The following is a 19,980-nucleotide window of genomic DNA, read 5'->3' as shown; positions in this document are numbered from 1 at the left end:
TACACATGTACTGGTGCATATTGACAATGTACTCAGCTTTGTATCTGGAATTCTGGATCCATTAAGGAAAAAATGGGAACTTGAACATGTACGCTGTTGGCAGTGTTACAAAACTAAATGACTTCTTGGCGTCTGATTGAGAATTGAAGAGTACTGAAAAGAGTCACAGAGCACAGAAACATATCCTTTAGCCCAATCAGCCACACATCTACACTGGCCTTCCTATTAACAAAAAAGGGGATTGAAGATAAGGTCAGAAAATACAGGCCTGTCAGTTTTAAGAAACATTGATCTGACATTTTAATGGTTACCTGGAGTGAAATAGATTAGTTTATGCAACCAGCCCTAAATTTATAAAGGGCATATGATATCTAACCAATTTTACGGAATTTTCTGATGAGTTAAAAGGATTACTGAGGGTATATGGTTAATGAGGCTTATAGGAACACCAAGAAAGCATTTGATAAGGTGCAATGTAACAGGCTCATCAGCAAAGTGGAAGCAAACGGCAGAAATGTGACATCTGAAAAACTGATAAGGAAGTGACAACAAAGACCATAAGGCATAGGAGCAGAATTTGGCCATTCGGTCCTTCGAGTCTGATTTATTATCCCACTCAACCCCTTTCTCTTGCCTTCTCCCCGTAACCTTTGACACCTTGACTAACCAAGGAAGGGAGTGTTGATGAAAGGTTGTTTCTCTGACTACAGGAAGATGAATATTCATGTTCCCATGGTTTTGGTGTTGGGAAAATACAAAATACAAAAACTATTTGAAAGAAAAAAGACGGGAGCCAAGAGATAAGATTCTTAGTTCATGTTTACCTTAAGTGAGGTGAGTACTTACTATGTGATAGCATCATGGAGTATGCAATTTATGTATTTATAGATATAACTCTTAATGAATTATTTAAGCAATCAGGTAAGCTTAATCAAACAATATGTTTACAATAGTACTCAAATAATATTGAAATATTACATACACAATAGAGGCCAAACTGGATCTACATAAGACAGAGGAGCAGAATTAGGCCATCTGGTCCATCGAGTCTGCTCTGCCATTCAATCACGGCTGATCCTTTTTCCTTCTCCTCAGCCCCACCCGCAGCCTTCGCCCTGTAACCTTTGATGCCATGTCCAATCAAAAACCTGTCAAGCTCTGCCTTAAGTACACCCATCGACCTGGAGGCTGTGCCCTCTTGTCCCCACCATGGGAAACATCCTTTACACATCTACTCTGTCTAGGCCTTTCAGCATGATGAGATTCCACCCCCATCCTTCTAAATTCCAGCAAGAACAGTTCCAGATCCATCAAGCCTTCCTCAAATGATAACACTCACTTTCACTTCCATAATTGTCCTTGTGAACTTCCTCTGAATCCTCTCCAATGCCAGCAAGTCTTTTCTTAGACGAAGAGCCCAAAACTGTTCACAATACTCAAGATACCTTATAAAGCCTCAGCATCACACCCCTGTTCTTGTATTCTTGTCCACTTGAAATGAAAGCTCACATTGGATTTGCCTTCCTCTCCACCGAATCTACCTGTAGGTTAACCTTTATGGAGTTCTGCACAAGGACTCCCAAGTCCCCTTTGCATCTCAGATTTTTGCATTTTCTCCTCAGTTAGAAAAGAGTCTGCACAATTATTTCTACTACCAAAGTGCATGATCATGCATTTTCCAACATTGTATTTCATTTGTCTCTTTCTTGCCTATTCTCCTAATCTTTCTAAGTCCTTCTGCAGCCTACCTCTTTCCTCAATACTATTTGCCCTTCCACTAATCTTAGTATCATCTGCAACCTTGGCAACAAAGCCGTCTATTCTATCATCTAAAACACTGATATACAGTACAGCATAAAAAGAAGCAGAACACCGCTAGGCACTGGCAGCTAACCAGAACAGGCTCCTTTTATTCCCACTCACCGCCTCCTACCAATCAGCCAATGCTCTAACCATGCCTGTAAATTTCCTGTAATATAATACCATGGGTTCTTAACTTGGGTAACCAGCCTCATGTGTAGCTCCTTGTTTTTTTTAAACTTTTTTTTATTGCATTTTTAAGCAGTTACAAGGTAAAGTATGAAAAAAAAATGTATATAACCCTTTGTAGCTCCTTGTTAAAGGCCTTCTGAAAGTTCAAATAAATAAGATCCACAGCATCCCCTTTATCTATCCTACTTGTAATTTTCCCAAAGAATTTAACAGGTCCATTGGGCAAGATTTAATGTACCCTTGTGTTGTTCAGCTTTTTGAGCACCTTCTCCCCTGCAAGCAACTGCACTCACTTATCTTCTTTCACACCCTACAGCATCTGGCATACTGCTAGTGCCTTCAACAGTGAAGAGTGATGCAAAACATCCATCTAGTTCATCTGTCATCTCCTTGTCTCCTGTTATTATTTCTCCAACCTCATTTTCTAATGGTCCTATATGCACTCTCATCTGTTATTTTTTTACATGTCTGCAAAAGCTTTTACTCTCCACTTTGATATTGTTTGCTAGCTTGCTTTCATATTTCATCTATTCCCTCTTAATAATTTTACTTGCTCTCTGTAGGTTTTCAAAAGCTTCCCAATCCTTCATCTTCTCACTAATTTTTGCTTTTAAACTAGTTTTGACTTCCCTTGTCAGCCATGGTTGTACTATTTTGCCATTTGAGTATTTATTTGTTTTTGGAATACACCTATTCTGTGCCTTCCTCATTTATCCCAGAAACTCATGCCATTGCTGCTCTGCTGTCATCTCCTTCCAATTTACTTTGGCCAACTCCTCTCTCATACCACTGTAATTTCCCTTACTCCACTGAAATACCGCTATGTCAGATATTACTTTCTCACTATCAGATTTCATGTTAAACTCCATCATATTGCAATAACTGTCTCCTAAGGGTTCCTTTACCTTAAGCTCCCTAATCACTCCAGTTCATTACCTAACACCCAGTCCAGTAGAGCTGATCCCCTAGTAGGCTCAATGACAAACTGCTCTAAAAAGCCATCTCTTAGGCATTCAACACATTCACTCTCTTGAGGTCCATTTCCAACCTGATTTTCCCAATCAACCTGCCTGTTGAAATTTCCCATGACAATCATAACATTGCTCTTTTGACATGCCTTTTCTATTTCCCATTGTAATCTGTGGTCCACATCCCAGCTACTGTTGGGAGGCCTGTATGTAACTGCCATCAGGGTCCTTTTACCCACAGTTTCTATACTCACAAGGATTCAACATCTTCCATGTCACATCTTTACTCACAAACATCTTCCATGTCACATCTTTCTACTGATTTGATGCCATTCTTTACCAGCTTAGCCAGGCCACCCAATCTGCCTACATTCCTATCTCTCTGATACAACATCTAACCTTGGACATTTAGCTTCCAACTACAGCCACGATTCAGTGATGGTTACAACATCATACCTGGCAATCTGTAAAAGTGCAACACGATCATACAGCTTATTTCTTATACTCTGTGCTTTGAGATATAATACTGAGCACTGTATTTGCTACTCGTTTTGATTCTGCATCCCTGATGCGCTGATACTCACCCTGTTGGTTGCAAATTTGTCCTTGAGTTCAATGACCTTGACTTTGTGGCATGATTTCTCAAGGTGCAGATGGCCAAGACTGTGTGGTATTGCGAATTGCGAGGAGAATGGTGAGAAATCACAGTAGGATATGAGCTATGGACAGGTATGTGTCAGATGAAGTTCAACAAGGAGAGATGTGGGGTGAGATATTTCGATCTGAAGAATGAGGAGAGGCATGTATCTAAAGTCTGAGGTATACTGTACAGGGTATACAGGAAGGGAGACAATGGGGCCTATTAACATATAAACATGGCTGCATATAACCATGTTTGACACACAGCTCTGAAGCTGCACAAACTGTGGTCTGCCAGTCACATAGTTCATTATTCAGGATGCAATGGAAGTGCCAAGCTGCATTGAACGGAGCTTTCCCCGCAACAATTAGTTTGTCTTTTTTAAAACCTTTTTAACCTTTTCCATGAAACTTCAGCTAATCGAGGAATCCACTTAATTGGGCCAAAATGTGCTGGTCCCATGTGTCCCAATTAATGGGAATTCACAGTATATATATAAATATTTCTTTTCCTGTTGCAGTTTACAGTATTATTATATTTTGCAATGTGCTGCTGCAAAACAACAAATTTCATGACAAATACACACAAAATGCTGGAGGAACTCAGCAGGCCAGGTAGTATCTAGGAAAAGAGTACGGTCGACGTTTCGGGGAGAAACGCTTTGGCACTCCTGCCGAGAAGATTCGGTCCGAAACGTCGACTGTACTCTTTTCCATAGATGCTGCCTGGCCTGCTGAGTTCCTCCAGCAATTTGTGTGTGTTGCTCGGATTTCCAGCATCTGCGGATTTTCTCTTGTTTGTGATTGAATCTCACGACATGTATCAATGATAGTAAACCAGCTTCAGTTTGATGTTCAATCACTTGAGGGAACTGGAGTTAAGAACAACATGATAAAATATTTAAATATAATGTGTGATTTGGAATCTAGCCTAGGCTGACTGTAGATGTGGTGGAGACAGGGCTGTTTGTGGCTCTCGAAATGAAATCAGATAAAAATACAGTGAAGAAAAAAATGCATAGAAGGGGCTGAGAGTGAAAGTAGTGAGTGGCTCTGGCAGACATAATCGGCTTAATAGCCTCTTTCTGTTGTGTAACTTGCATGATTCTATTAATAAATGCTGTTGTTGCTAAAACTGTTGAAACACAGGGAAAAGGAAGCTGGAAGAGAGGGAGAGGGATACACAGAAAGTGAATAAGAGTGGAGAGAGGTAAAAACAGGAATAGTTGCACAGAGGGTGAGAGAGAGAGAGAGAGAGAGAGAGAGAGAGAGAGAGAGAGAGAGAGATAAACGAAGAGAAGGAAACGACAAGTATGGTGGGGTTAAGGAGAGACACGTAACAAGTGGGACAGAGAGAGGGCAGCCATACTGGGAGAGTTTGAGCTAGTTTGGGAGATGGAGAGGGCATGGGGCATACTGAAGGAGTTTGAGAGAGATGAAGATGCACTCTGGGAGAGGGTGAGAGAGTGGGTTGCATACTGGGGGGGGACAGACTGGGGGATGCACTCTGGGAGAGAGACAGAGAGAGGGGGACATACTGGGGGAGACTGACATGACCAGTTTCTGTGCAGTACATGGGGATAACTAGATCTGAGAAAATTAGATTTTTGGTTGTGCAACCAATCTGGTAGCTGCATCAAAATGGAGCTGAAGGTTCTTTACATGAGGAGAACAATTTGGATTTGTAACATTCAATAGGCAATCACTCTGAGAATTTGGACAAGGCTCCACAATGAGTAATCACTGTACAGGTGTGCTTGTTCACCGGCTCACACCACAGAGGTGACTCATTGCAAATAAAGGGCTCCTCCCCAGCCCATTATATACAAATGTTGTGTAATTGCACAACAGCATGAGATGAAGCCATTGTGCCCGTCCTTCCATACCACCTCAGTCTGAGAGCAAACCAACTTTCATTCCCTGGGCTCTCTCTCCTTATATGTGTAAAGGAATACTTAGACCCTGTTCCTTGTGCAGAAATTATGCCTTGAAATGGTGCACAAAAATAAGCAACTATCCTGCTACGAATTCCATCCAAAGTTCGAAAGCAGTGTGTTGTTAATGGGTTAGTACCTGCATGAATACTGTGGGTCAGGAATTTATTGGAAGGCCCCACTGAGTTTAAAAGAAATGTGGGAAAGGAGTTATTAAGATTAGCTTTATTTATAAAGATTAATTTTACTTGTCACAGGTACATTGAAACAGACAGTGAAGTGTGTTGCTTGTGTTATATCAAACCAATGAGGATTGGGCAACTAGTGCCAATATAGCATAAACAAGAGAAAATCTGCAGGTGCTGAAAATTCAGAGCAACACACACAAAATGCTGGAGGAACTCAGCAGGCCAGGCAGCATCTATATATAAAAAAAAGAGCAAACAGTCAATGTTTCAGGCTGAGACCCTTCATCAAGACCACATAGCACGTTCACAACTCCCTAACCTGTATGTCTTTGGAATGTGTGAGGCAACTGGAGAGCTACAAGGAAATCCACAGGGTTATTTATTTATTGAGATACAGAGTTGAGTAGGCCCCTCCAGCCTTCGAGCCACACTGCCCAGCAATCCCCGATGTAATCCGAGCCTAATCACAGGACAATTTACAATGACCAATTAACCTGCAGACCAGTATGTTTTTGAACTCTGGGAGGAAACCAGGTGACCCAGAGGGAACCCACACGGTCATGGGTAGAACGTACAAACTCCTTACACGCAGCGGCAGGCACTGAACCCTGTTCTCATCTCACACTGGATCAGATGCAGACTAAAGTAATCCAGTTTATTTTCCAGACAGTGAACTGGAGAACAGTATTGACGGGAGAGCTGGCCTGTAGTGGCTAGACTTTTAACCAAGCACATATTCCAGAGCATTCTCTCACACTGGAATCTAAAGTTGTAATTTGTTACACTGAGGTACATTGAAAAACTCATGAACAAAAACGTAATCAGTGTTGAGAACTACTTCCAATGTTAACAACACACACAAAATGCTGGCGGATCACAGCAGGCCAGGCAGCATCTACAAGGAGAAGCACTGTCGATGTTTCGGGCCGAGACCCTTCGTCAGGACTAACTGAAAGGAAAGATAGTAAGAGATTTGAAAGTAGTGGGGGGAGGGGGAAATGCGAAATGATAGGAGAAGACCGGAGGGGGTGGGAAGGTGATTGGCAAAAGTGATACAGAGCTGGAGAAGGGAAAGGATCATGGGACAGGAGGCCTCAGGTGAAAGAAGGGGGGGGGGGAAGAAGCACCAGAGGGAGATGGAGAACAGGCAAACAACTAAATATGTCAGGGATGAGGTAAGAAGGGGAGGAGGGGCATTAACGGAAGTTAGAGAAGTCAATGTTTATGCCATCAGGTTGGAGGCTACTGTGGTGAACTACATATACCTGTCTGGACACATGGTGGTCAACTACTGCTTGTTCTTTCTTCCAGTCAACAAAAGCCGATATCTCGACTTCACGTCTCAGAGAGAGTTATTGATGGTGCATCAGCTATCCAGCCGATATATAAGGTGCTGTTCCTCCAACCCGAGTTTGGATTCATTTTGACAGTACTCTCTAACTGGAGGCCTGTGACTAGTGGAGTGCAGCAGAGATTGGTGCTGGCTCCATTGTTGTTTGTCATCTATATCAATGACTTGGCTAATAATATGGTCAACTGGCACAGCAAATCTGCAGATGACTCCAAGACTGGGGGTGAGGAAGACTATCAAAACTTGTAGCAGGATCTGGACCAGCTGGAAAAACAGGCTAAAAAAATGGCAGATGGAATTTGATGCAGATAAGTGCGAGGTTTTACACTTTGGTAGGACCAACCAGGGTAGGTCTTACACAGTGGCCGGTAGAGAACTGAGGGGTGTTGTAGAACAAAGGGAATACAGGCACATAATTTGTTGAAAATGGCATCACATGTAGTCAGGGTTGTAAATAAATTTTTTGACACATTGGCCTTCATGAAGCAAAACACTGAGTACAGGAGATGAGGCACAATGTTAAAGTTGTACAAGGTGTTGGAGAGGCCTAATTTGGAGTAATGTGTGTGTAGTGTTAGTCATTTACCTGCAGGAAAGATGTAAATAAGTTTGAAAGAGTACAGAGAAATTTTACAAGAATGTTGCTGGATCTAGAGGGCCTGAGCAGTAGGGAGAGATTGAATAGTTTAGGACTTTATTCCTTTGAGGGGGTAGATAGGCTAAATGCAAGCAGGCTTTTCCTGCTGAGGTCATGGGTTAAAGGTGGAAGGTGAAAGGTTTAAGGGGAACATGAGGGGAAACTTCTTGACTCAGAGGGTGGTGAGAGTGTGGAATGAACTGCCAGCACGGGGGGGGGGGGGGGGGGGTGCATGGAAGCTCGATTTCAACATTTAAGAGATGTTTGAACAGGTACATGGATGGGAGGGGTATGGAGGGCAATGGTCCCAGTGTAAATCTATGGGGGTAGGCAGGTTAAATGGTTCAGCATGGTCTAAATGGGCTGATGAGTCAAAGAAAATGAACCTACATGTTTATAATTCATGCCAGTGGATGATATACCTTCACGAAACACAATCTCAAAATGAAACGTGCCTTTCAGTAGTACATAGGAAATCCAGTACTGTACAGAACACTAACTCACTCCCCATAGGGAAATCCTATTATTCACAGGGCCCAGACCCGTTATCGGGACTGAACTGGAAGGAGGATGATCCCAGAATAAAAAGGTTGGGGGGGGGGGACGGGTGTTGGGTGAAACCGGGTGGTGTGGGGGGGGTGAAGTAAGGACTGGAGAAGAAAGGTGAAGGGTCTCGGCCCGAAATGTCAGCTGTTTATTCCTTTCCATAGATGCTGCCTGACCTGCAGAGTTCCTCCAGCATTGTGTGTGCGTTGCTCTGGATTTCCAGCATCTGCAGAATCTTTTCTGTTTATACCTTCTATATAGTCTCCTGAAAAAAAATTGACAGCCAATCGACCAAAAGTTGCTTAGCAACCAGAAACGAAAGGGGCGTTAGGACCCAGAGTGGTTATGCGTGGATCGTCAATGGGTGGGGACGGGGAACAGGACTGACAGCTTTAAAGCAAAAATCGGTGGCAGAGCAGCGCCATTTGCATCCAGCTCGGTCTTTTAGTTGGTGAGAATTTTTTCCGCCTGTGTTTCTCTTCTATACACAATGAGTTATTGAAGCTTGGGGGAGGGAACATTTTCGGAACGACGATAATCATTGTATCTAATAGCTGAAACATTGTAGCTTGGGCTGAAATTGATGCGGATCCTGGCTGAAGTTCCTCTGAAATTAACCTTGTGTGTCTCTCTTTCTCCCTTCCAGCTGCTCTTCCCAGCCACTAAACCCTTTAACTTCACCATGTTCCGTTTTCTGAGCGGCGCCGCTGGCGCTGGCGGCTCCGGCCTGGCCAACCAACTCCTGCAAGGCCTGGCTGGCGTGATTGGGTGAGTTAGTTTCCTGGCACTCCCTCTCTCTTCGGAATTTGCTTCATCGCATCGCTCTGGACTTGAACTCATAAGCGGGGAGGGGGTAGGGGTGGTTAAATGGGACCATTCGGCCCATTGCGGCTGTGTTCGCTCAAGAGCCTAGCCCTTTCTCACTCTCCAGTACCTAGTCGGTCAGTCAGTCTGCCGTATTATTCCCTCCCGGGATGTGATTTTATTTTAAAAATACATAAAAAATTAAATATATTTTCAGAAAGTTTGCAATTACTGAGTTTGCAGGAAATGTTTTTTAATATATGGTATCGCCTGCGGGATCTTGTCATTTGCCGGATCTGCATTTCATTCTGTTTCTGCGGGCGTGGTTCACCGACTGGGTATCGCGGACTTGCGCAAAGCCGTTGTTCAAACAAGTTATTAATTCTGCACAAAACTCCATTTGGCTTATTACTGGCTTCCAGGTCAAATTTCCATGGAAGCCATTCTGAAATTATGAAGTTTAAAAGTCGCCGCAGATTTTTATTTTTGTCGGCCTACTATATTTAAACAGCTTCAGCAAAGACTTAAACCCACCCTAGGTGCGAAGTACAGTAACTATAAATTCTGAGACAAACTGCTCTTAGTTCAAATAAAGCTGTATTTGGACTTCACTGTGTAAAATCAATCAAACTACAATCTAATTGGCGATATTAATCTTTATCTACTCTCCAGCTATCTCTGAATATTGAGTTACAGTGAAATTACTTTGCCTCATCTGTTTGATTATTTTGTCCCTCCTGGACCAAGCCCTTCTTCCCTGGAAGTTCTCTTTGTACCACTTTCCTGTGCCAAGTGTTCTTAAACAGGCAGACGCAAACTGTAGACTGTGACTCAGTGTGGTTCCCTCTGAACTCTTGTGTACATACATGTAGCCTTTCATTGGTCTGTCTGTAGGAAGCATGCCTGTAGCTCACTGGACACAGCAAGCTCCCACAAGTGGTTGGGAATGCACCTCACCGGTTTGCTTGGTGTTCTGACAATGAGACAAAACGAAAAATGTTTTTGGTATAGTACTTCAAAACAGGCTTGCTGCCAAGACAGAAGGGAGTGTAATACGAAGGGACAATTCTTCAGTGATCTGAGGCAGTGAGTGAGCCCTCAGATGTTTGTGTGATGGTCACTGCTTTTCATAGTACACCTGCTCATTAATGCAAATATCTAATCAGCCTATTATGTAGCAGCAACTCAATGCATGAAAGCATGCTGACATGGTCAAGAGGTTCAGATATTGTTCAAACCAAACATCAGAATGGGGAAGAGATGTGATCTAAGTGGCTTTGTGGAATGATTGTTGGTGCCAGATGGGGTGGTTTGAGTATCTCAGAAACTGCTGATCTCCTGGGATTTTCACACACAACAGTCTCTGGAGTTTACAGAGAATGGTGTGAAAAATCAAAAATAAATCCAGTGAGTTGTGGTTCTTTGGGCATAAAGGCCTTGATAATGAGAGGGGTCAGAGGAGAATGACCAGACTGGTTCAAGCTGGCAGGAACTCAAATAACCACGTGTTCCAACAGTGGTGTGCAGAAGAGCATCTCGGAATGCACAGCACGTCAAACCTTGAGGTGAATGGGCTACAGCAGGTGAAGTCCACAGATCAGTGGCCACTTTATTAGGTATGGGGTGCACTGGGTACAGTGTGAGGATGACACTGAATTTGAGAGTGTCTTGAACTTGCACAGTCTTTAAAGGAAGTACGTGACAGCTGAACTTCTCTTGTTGAATAATGAGCTATTAGATGTTGGTGGCAAGGGGCAATATAGAAGGGTCTGAGTTCTACCTACTGCTCGTTGGAAGAGGGAGGGCAGGTGAGAGAGTGCTTAAAAGTTTTATGGGTAATGTTAAGGAGGGAAGTCTAGAGAGTTATTAGAGTTTTCTTTTACAGACTGATAGATGCGTGTATTGGAGGAAGATGCATTAAGGACACTTGTTAGAGATTCTTGGATAGGCAGATGGATGTCTTATGTGGGTTAGATTGATTTTTGGATAGGTAAAGGGTCAGCACAACATTGTGGGCCAAAGGGCCTGTACTGCGTGATGATGGCCTACGTTCTACGTTTAAGGGCAGGTTAGTCACAACCAACCCATCAGAGCACTGGTTCAGCCACAGTTGTCCCAATCTGTTGTCCCAATCTGGTTGGGACATAAAATCTTTGGAGAAGGTGCAGAAGAAATTTACTTGTATGAATCTTGTGGAAAGGGACTTTTGGACTGGAAAACAGGGTACAGTTTTGGAAGAGGATGTTGTGAGGTGATCTGATGGGGAATATTTAAAATCACAGAGGACTCAGATTGTAAGTGTTTCCATTGGCTTGTGTCGAGTTGCTGGACTGAATGGCCTCTCAGTGCTGTACCCAGTGTGTTGAGCAATGCCTTGTGAACTGCAGTGGGTCTTGACTACATTCAATGCAGTGACCCTCTGGAATCTGATGTGGATCATTCCTGTGCTACTTTCGTTGGCTGCTGTTCTCCTCAGGTGATTGGGGCATCTGATGTACAGGGGCCCAGTTAAAAAGGGCGGGAGTGTTGTTGATTTTTGGCTCGTTGGGTAACTTTACAGCTTCTGAGAACTAATTAGTTCAACTCCAGTTCTGAGGTCCCCGGTACAGAACTCAGTCTTAAGATGTTCTGCAGATGCTGGAAATCTTGGGCAACACACACACACACACACACAATACTGGAGCAACTCAGCAGGTCAGGCTACCCGATGAAGGGTCCTGGCCTGAAATGTCTACCATTCATTTCCTTCCATGGATTCTGCCTGACCTGCTGAGAGGGTGGTGTTTTCTCATTTGGTTGAGAAATTAGACCAGGTATTTAAAACAAAAGTCAATAGCGATCTCTCGGTTCAAGTCTGTCCAAGACTGTGGATTTTGGAACGTATTGCCTTGCTATTTGTGGGATCCACAGTATATACATTTGTAATGTGACAGCGTGGCTGCAAGGCCTCAGGCAAGGCCAGGTCTATTTTCTCAGTCACCCGATGCGTGTGTAGTTTCACAGGGCGGAATGATCTGTTCAGACTGGTGAGCTCTTGGCTCCATGAGGTGTTGTCTCCCTGGGTGCAGAAGGAACAAGATTGATTTAAAAATACAAATACGAAGAAAACTAGAGCTAGAGAGTGGTTTCGGGGCCTTCCAGGCCCACACTGCCCAGTTACCACATGACCAATGAAACTCCTAACCTGTACTTCAGAATGTGGGAGAAAGCTGGAGCACCCAGAGGAAGTCCCCACAGTAACGGGGAGAAGGTACGAGCTCCTCGCAGTCAGGACCTGGGATTGTACTCTGTGCTGTAATAGTGTCATGCTAACCACTACACTGTGCTGAAGATGACACATTTCACATGTCAAGTCAGTGAGGGTGTGCTGGGGGCAGCCTGCAAGTCCGGCCCTACGTGGCATGCCCACAACTCACTAACCCTAACCTGCCCATCTATGGAATATGGGAAGAAACCGGAGCATCTGGAGGAAGTATGTGCGGTCTTGAGGAGAATGCACTGTGTAGACTCTACATGTTCAGGGAAAAATTCAGTTATGTTTTCTGGTTGTCACACACTTTATCCAATCCCCGATTTCAATGGGAATGCATTTCTAGTATCAGGATATGATAACGTTAGCTGCTTTGGCTAAGTGGTACAGCAAATATCCTGATGGGATGGCGCTGACTCATTTGGAATATTCTGGGATAGTCATGAATATCACCTTAAGTGCCTATTGTTAAAAGAATCCTGAAACTCTTGTTTCTTCAAAATACAAGGATGTGCACACTGATTAATAACCCATTTGGTGATGGTAATGCGTCATGTGGAATCCCAGTAGGAGTGACTTTGATATTGTATTTGTGATGTTGGCCCTTCCCTTGGGTTCTTGAAGAACGAGTCCTGACAGTATTGTCATGAGGAATTCCGTGCAGCATTTTTTCAGTCTTATCGTCCAGTTTCATAAAGCCGGGTGCTTTTTCCCCCTGTTCTGTACTAGTTGTTAGCCAGCTGCCTTGCATCCAGGGTTGACCTTGTCTCCACCGTGCAGCAGTTCCTTGTGTTCTGCGTTGGAGCATCTGTTCCAAGGTCACAATGAAGTCTTGTGTGAGGGGGTATATCAACGAACCATGACTGACTTCACAGCTTTTCAATCTGAAACTTCAACGGTTCCTTATCAACTCCTCGTCTCCAAACAGATGTTGCTCAACACTCTGGAGTTTCTCCAGCAGATTGATGCGCCAAATTGGACGATAAGACTGGACCCTGTGTAACCATCTCTCAGATGTTTCATGGGCATTTCTAAGCAGGAGTTGTGAGTGGATTGACACACTGTCATCAGTTCAATACATTATCTCCCAATCAACATGGGGAAATTTGTTGGAGAGTCATACAAAATGGGAAAAGGCTCTTTGGCCCAACTTGCACCTCTAAGCTAGTCCTATTTGCCTAATTTTGACCCAGAGTCCTTGAAACTTTTCCTCTCAAATACTCGTCTAGATGACTTTTAAATGTCATCATTGTTCTTTCTCTGCTAGTCGTTCCACACACACATCGGTCTGTGTGAAGAAGTTGTCCTTCTCACTAAAACCCTATACACTCTAGTTTTTGATTCCCTTTCCATGGGAGTGGGGATAAAGTCTAATTTTGTGCAGCAATTGTATTTACAGTATATAATGTGAAAGTTCTTGGAGTTGAGTGAAAATAGATTATTTGCAAAATGCATTAAAGCCAAATAAATAGTCTCAAGTATTCAGAGAGTGTTACATAAATTTTAACTGCTGTTGGATCAGGGTGCAGAATTATCATTCATAAGGTCATTAGATATAGGAGCAGAATTGGGCCATTTAGCCCATCGAGTCTGCTCTGCTGTATCATCATGGCTGATCCATTTCCCTCAGCCCTAAATTCCTGCCTTTCTCTCCATCTCTTCTTTCCTATCTGGTATCCCTTCATGCTCTGACCAATCAAGAATATATCAACCTCTACCTTAAGTATACTCATTGATTTGGCCTCTACAGCCTCCTGTGGCAACAAATTCCACAAATTCATCACTTTTTTTTATAGTTTAACTTTCCTGTGCTGGCTTTTATTTTATATAATCACCTACTGTATATGTGTGCAATTGTTCAGTAAATTTCCTATAACTGTTGTTGACTCATTCCAAATGTTCCTGAAGCTTCTCAGTTTTACTGCGACTTTGAATCTGATTTATAGAGTAATTCTCTATCTATAAAAGCGGTGTTATCTCTAGTTTGAGATAACACAATGGTATCTTTGTTCTTGTAACACTTAATAAAACAGCTGTAATTGCCAAGCTTTGTTGATTTTTGACTTCTGAAGAATCTCTGGATTCATATCACCAGATGCAATGCCGCTAATGTAGTTTTCTATTGAATTTAATAGGTTTGATCCTTTTTATTTTAAGACCCACTTACAAAATGCCTAATTAGAGCATCACCCTTCCTTCGTGCACTGAGAATTTCCCTTTGGAAAATGCTGGGCACAAGGTCTGAACTGCAAATAGTCTGTAGCATCTGGAAACTTTAGTCAATCACACCAATCTGACACTTCCTGTTTCAGATGTTAAAAGGGAGATTGTTTAACAGTGTAATGATGGTGAACTATATTGTTACAAAACTCTGATAACTGATCTATGATGAACATTGACATGAAAGCATTTCGTGTTGTTTGCCTACTGTGGCCATTTTATTAGGTACACATACACCTTGCTAATGCAAATATCTAATCACCAATTGTGTGGTAACAACTCAATGCATAAAAGTATGCAGACATGGTCAAAGGGTTCAGTTGTGTTCAGACCAGAGATCAGAAAGGAGAGGAATGATCTAAGTGGCTTTAACCGTGGAATGATTGTTGGTGTCAGATGGGGTGGTTTGAGTATCTCAGAATCTACTGGCCCATAATATTGTGTCAATTCAGCTAAAAAGCAAATCAAAGAGACATCCAAACACTGATTCTTCTGTCTTACACCATGTCCTTATCCCTCCATCTTCCTTGTATTCATATGCCTATCTAAACGTCTCCACCATACTGGTTGGAGCATTCCAGGCACCAGTTGAGTAAAAATAAAACTTGCCACTTGCATCCCCTTTGAACCTACCCCCTCTCACCTCAGTGCATGCACCCGGGTATTAGACATTTCAACCCTGGGAAATGGATTCTCTTTGTCCACTCTATCTAGGCCTATAATCTTGTAAAATTCTGTCAGATCTCCAGTCAGCCTCTGGCACTCCAGAGGGAGGGAAAAAAGTTTATCCAGCCTCTCATGCAATCTAAACCAGGCAGCATCCTGGTAAGCCTCTTCAGAACCCTCTCCAAAGCCTCAACATCCTTCCTATAGTGGGGTGACCAGAACTGTACGCTTTGTTCCTGATGTGGCCTAACCAGAGTTTTATAAAGTTACAGCATAACCTCTAGACTTTTGAACTCAATGCCTTGACTAATAAAAGCAAGCATTCCATAAGCCTTCTTAATCCCCCTATCGACCCGTGTAGCCACTTTCAATGAGCTATGAAATTGGATCCCAAAATCTCTACTCAGCAACATTGTTAAGGGTCTTGCCCTGAACAGTGCACTGTCTCCTTGCATTTGCCCTATTGAGGTGCAACATCTTGCATCTAGAAACATAGAAAATAGGTGCAGGAGTAGGCCATTCGGCCCTTCGAGCCTGCACCACCATTCAGTATGATCATGGCTGATCATCCAACTCAGAACCCTGTACCTGCTTTCTCTCCATACCCTCTGAACCCTTTAGCCACAAGGGCCATATCTAACTTCCTGGCAAAAGAATAAACCAGGGAAGGTAGTGCACCCGTGGCTGACAAGGGAAATTAGGGATAGTATCAAGTCCAAAGAAGAAACATATAAATTAGCAAAAAAAATGCGGCCCACCTGAGGACTGGGAGAAATTCAGAGACCAGCAGAGGAAGACAAAGGGCTTAATTAGGAAAGGGAAAAAAGATTATGAGAGAAAGCTGGCAGGGAACATAAAAATTGACTGTAAAAGCTTTTATAGATACGTGAAAAGAAGAAGATTGGTCAAGACAAATGTAGGTCCTTTACAGTCAGAAACAGGTGAATTGATCATAGGGAACAAAGACATGGCAGACCAATTGAATAACTACTTTGGTTCTGTCTTCACTAAGGAGGACATAAATAATCTTCCGGAAATAGTAAGGGACCGAGGGTCTAGTGAGATGGAGGAACTGAGGGAAATACATGTTAGTAGGAAAGTGGTGTTAGGTAAATTGAAGGGATTAAAGGCAGATAAATCCCCAGGGCCAGATGGTCTGCATCACAGAGTGCTTAAGGAAGTAGCCCATGAAATAGTGGATGCATTAGTGATAATTTTTCAAAACTCCTTAGGTTCTGGATTAGTTCCTGAGGATTGGAGGGTGGCTAATGTAACCCCACTTTTTTTAAAAAAAAAAGGAGAGAGAGAAAAACCTGGGAATTATAGACTGGTGAGTCTGACATTGGTGGTGGGGAAAATGCTAGAGTCAGTTATCAAAGAAGTGATAACAGCACATTTAGAAAGAGGTGAAATCTATCTGGGTTAAATTTCATCTGCCACCTCTCTCCCCATATTTGCAACTGATCTGTATCGTGCTGTATTCTTTGCCATCTTCGACATTATCCACAACTCCACTGATCTTGGTATCATCCACAATCTTACTAACCCACCCATCTACATTTTCATGCACAAGTCTCTAGAATTTATAGAGAATGGTGTGGGATGAAAAATAATCTAGTGAGAAGCAGCTTTATGAGTAAAAATGCCTTGTTAATGAGAGGGGTCAGAAGAAAATGGCCAAACTAGTTCAAGCTGACAGGAAGGCAACAGTAACTCAAATAACCACTTATTACACCAGTGATGTGCAGAAGAGCATCTCTGAACGCACAACGCATGGAATCTTGAAGTAGATGGGCTACAGCAGTGACGATCACAAACACACTCGGTGGGCACTTTATTAGGTACAGGAAGTTCCCGATAAAGTGTCCACTGTGTGTAACGAATATCACTGAGTCATTCTTAGTGTGAGCCCATAATTGTGAGGATTAGTTGTTTTGTGTAGTTAGGCACATAGACTGAAAAATTTCAGCCCTTGTGATTGAGATTGGTAACTACTTTTTATGATTACACAAGAAATAGGAGCAGGAGTTGGCCATCTGGCCCATCTAGCCTGCTCCACCATTCAATAAGATCATGGCTTATCTGGCCATGGACTCTCTCCACCTACCTGCCTTTTCCCCATAACCCTTAATTCCCCTACTGTGCAAAAATCTATCCAACCTTGTCTTAAATATATTTACTGAGGTAGCCTCCACTGCTTCATTGGGCAGAGAATCCCACAGATTCACCGCTCTCCGGGAAAAGCAGTTCCTCCTCAGCTAAATTACTCCCACAAATCTTGAGGTTGTGTCCCCTAATTTTAGTCTCTCCTACCACTGGAAACAACTTTTCTGCCTGTATCTTACCTGATAGAGTAGGAGGGGCCAGAGAAGGAGGTGTTGCATTGCTTGTCCGAGAAAATCTTATGGCGGTGCTTTGGAAGGATAGATTAGAGAGCTCCTCTAGGGAGGCTATTTGGGTGGAATTGAGGAATGGGAAAGGTGTAGTGACACTGATAGGAGTGTTTTATAGGCCATCTAATGGGGAGCGTGAGTTGGAAGAGCAAATGTGTAAGGAGATAGCAGATATTTTGAGTAAACACAAGGTGGTGATTGTGGGAGATTTTAATTTTCCACACGTAGACTGGGAAGCGCATTCTGTAAAAGGGCTGGATGGTTTAGAGTTTGTGAAATGTGTGCAGGATAGTTTTTTGCAACAATACATAGAAGTACCGACTAGAGATGGGGCAGTGTTGGATCTCCTGTTAGGGAATGCGATAGGTCAGCTGACGGATGTATGTGTTGGGGAGCACTTCGGGTCCAGTGATCACAATAGCATTAGCTTAAATATAATTATGGAGAAGGAGAGGACTGGACCTAGAGTTGAGATTTTTGATTGGAGAAAGGATAACTTTGAGGAGATGCGAAGGGATTTAGAGAGAGTGGATTGGGTCAAGTTGTTTTATGGGAAGGATGTAATAGAGAAATGGAGGTCATTTAAGGGTGAAATTATGAGGGAACAGAATCTTTATGTTCCTTTTAGGTTGAAAGGAAAGGTTAAAGGTTTGAAAGCACCATGGTTTTCAAGGGATATTAGAAACTTGGTTTGGAAAAAGAGGGATGTCTACAATAGATATAGGCAGCATGGAGTAAAGTAATTACTCGAGGAGTATAATGAATGTAAAAGGAATCTTAAAGAGATTAGAAAAGCTAAAAGATGATACGAGGTTGGTTTGGCAAATAAGGTGAAAGTAAATCCGAAAGGTTTCTACAGTTATATTAAAAGCAAGAGGATAGTGAGGGATAAAATTGGTCCCTTAGAGAATCAGGGTGGTCAGCTATGTGTGGAGCCGAGGGAGATGGGAGAAATTTTGAATGATTTCTTCTCTTCGTTATGGAACCTATGACAATTAAAGAGGTAGAAGTACTGGCGCTTTAAAGAAATTTAAAAGTGGATAAATCTTCGGGTCCTGACAGGATATTCCCCAGGACCTTGAGGGAAGTTTGTGTAGAAATAGCAGGAGCTCTGACGGAGATCTTTCAGATGTCATTAGAAACGGGGATTGTGCCAGAGGATTAGCGTATTGCTCATGTGGTTCCATTGTTTAAAAAGGGTTCTAGAAGTAAGCCTAGCAATTATAGACCTGTCAGTTTGACATCAGTGGAGGGTAAATTAATGGAAAGTATTCTTAGAGATGGTATTTATAATTATCTGGATAGACAGGATCTGATTAGGAGTAGGCAGCATGGACTTGTGCGTGGAAGGTCATGTTTGACAAACCTTATTGAATTTTTTGAAGAAGTTACGAGGAATGTTGACGAGGGTAAGGCAGTGGATGTAGTCTATATGGACTTCAGCAAGGCCTTTGACAAAGTTCCACATGGAAGGTTAGTTAAGAAGGTTCAGTCGTTAGGTATTAATGCTGAGTAATAAAATGGATTCAACAGTGGCTAGATGGGAGATGCCAGAGAGTAGTCGTGGATAATTGTTTATCGGGATGGAGGCCGGTGACTAGCGGGGTGTCTCAGGGATCTGTTTTGGGCCCAATGTTGTTTGTAATATACATAAATGATCCGGATGATGGGGTGGTAAATTGGATTAGTAAGTATGCCGATGATACTAAGGTAGGAGGTGTTGTGGATAATGAGGTGGGTTTTCAAAGCTTGCGGGGAGATTTATGCCGGTTAGAAGAATGGGCTGAACGTTGGCAGATGGAGTTTAATGCTGAGAAGTGTGAGGTTCTACATTTTGGCAGGAATAATCCAAAAAGAACATACAGAGTAAAAGATAGGGCATTGAGGAATGCAGAGGAACAGAGAGATCTAGGAATAACAGTGCATAGTTCCCTGAAGGTGGAGTCTCATGTAGATAGGGTGGTGAAGAAGGCTTTTGGAACGCTGGCCTTTATAAACCAGAGCATTGAGTACAGAAGTTGGGATGTAATGTTAAAATTGTACAAGGCATTGGTAAGGCCAAATTTGGAATATTGTGTACAGTTCTGGTCACCGAATTATAGGAAAGATATCAATAAATTAGAGTGCAGAGACGATTTACTAGGATGTTACCTGGGTTTCAGCACTTAAGTTACAGAGAAAGGTTGAACAAGTTAGGTCTCTATTCATTGGAGCGTAGAAGGTTGAGGGGGGATTTGATCGAGGTATTTAAAATTTTGAGAGGGATAGATAGAGTTGACGTGAATAGGCTGTTTCCATTGAGAGTAGGGGAGATTCAAACGAGAGGACATGATTTGAGAGTTAGGGGGCAGAAGTTTAAGGGAAACACGAGGGGGTGTTTCTTTACTCAGGG

General features: G+C 42.7%; 1 protein-coding gene across 1 annotated transcript in view; it reads left to right on the top strand.

Moving 5' to 3' along the window:
- The first annotated feature begins 8,548 nt into the window (after positions 1-8,548).
- capns1b (calpain, small subunit 1 b) overlaps positions 8,549-19,980 on the top strand; it is a 51,674-nt gene continuing 40,242 nt past the window's right edge. The window contains exons 1-2 of the mRNA XM_059951018.1: positions 8,549-8,706; positions 8,902-9,023. Coding sequence (XP_059807001.1) covers positions 8,938-9,023 — 86 coding nt within the window. The 5' untranslated portion in view covers positions 8,549-8,706; positions 8,902-8,937. The remainder of the gene's footprint in view (positions 8,707-8,901; positions 9,024-19,980) is intronic.

Source organism: Hypanus sabinus, chromosome 26, assembly GCF_030144855.1.
Source record: "Hypanus sabinus isolate sHypSab1 chromosome 26, sHypSab1.hap1, whole genome shotgun sequence".
Lineage (NCBI taxonomy): Eukaryota > Metazoa > Chordata > Chondrichthyes > Myliobatiformes > Dasyatidae > Hypanus > Hypanus sabinus.
The sequence above is the reverse complement of the archived record's forward strand: the minus strand, read 5'-3'. Positions and strand labels throughout refer to the sequence as shown.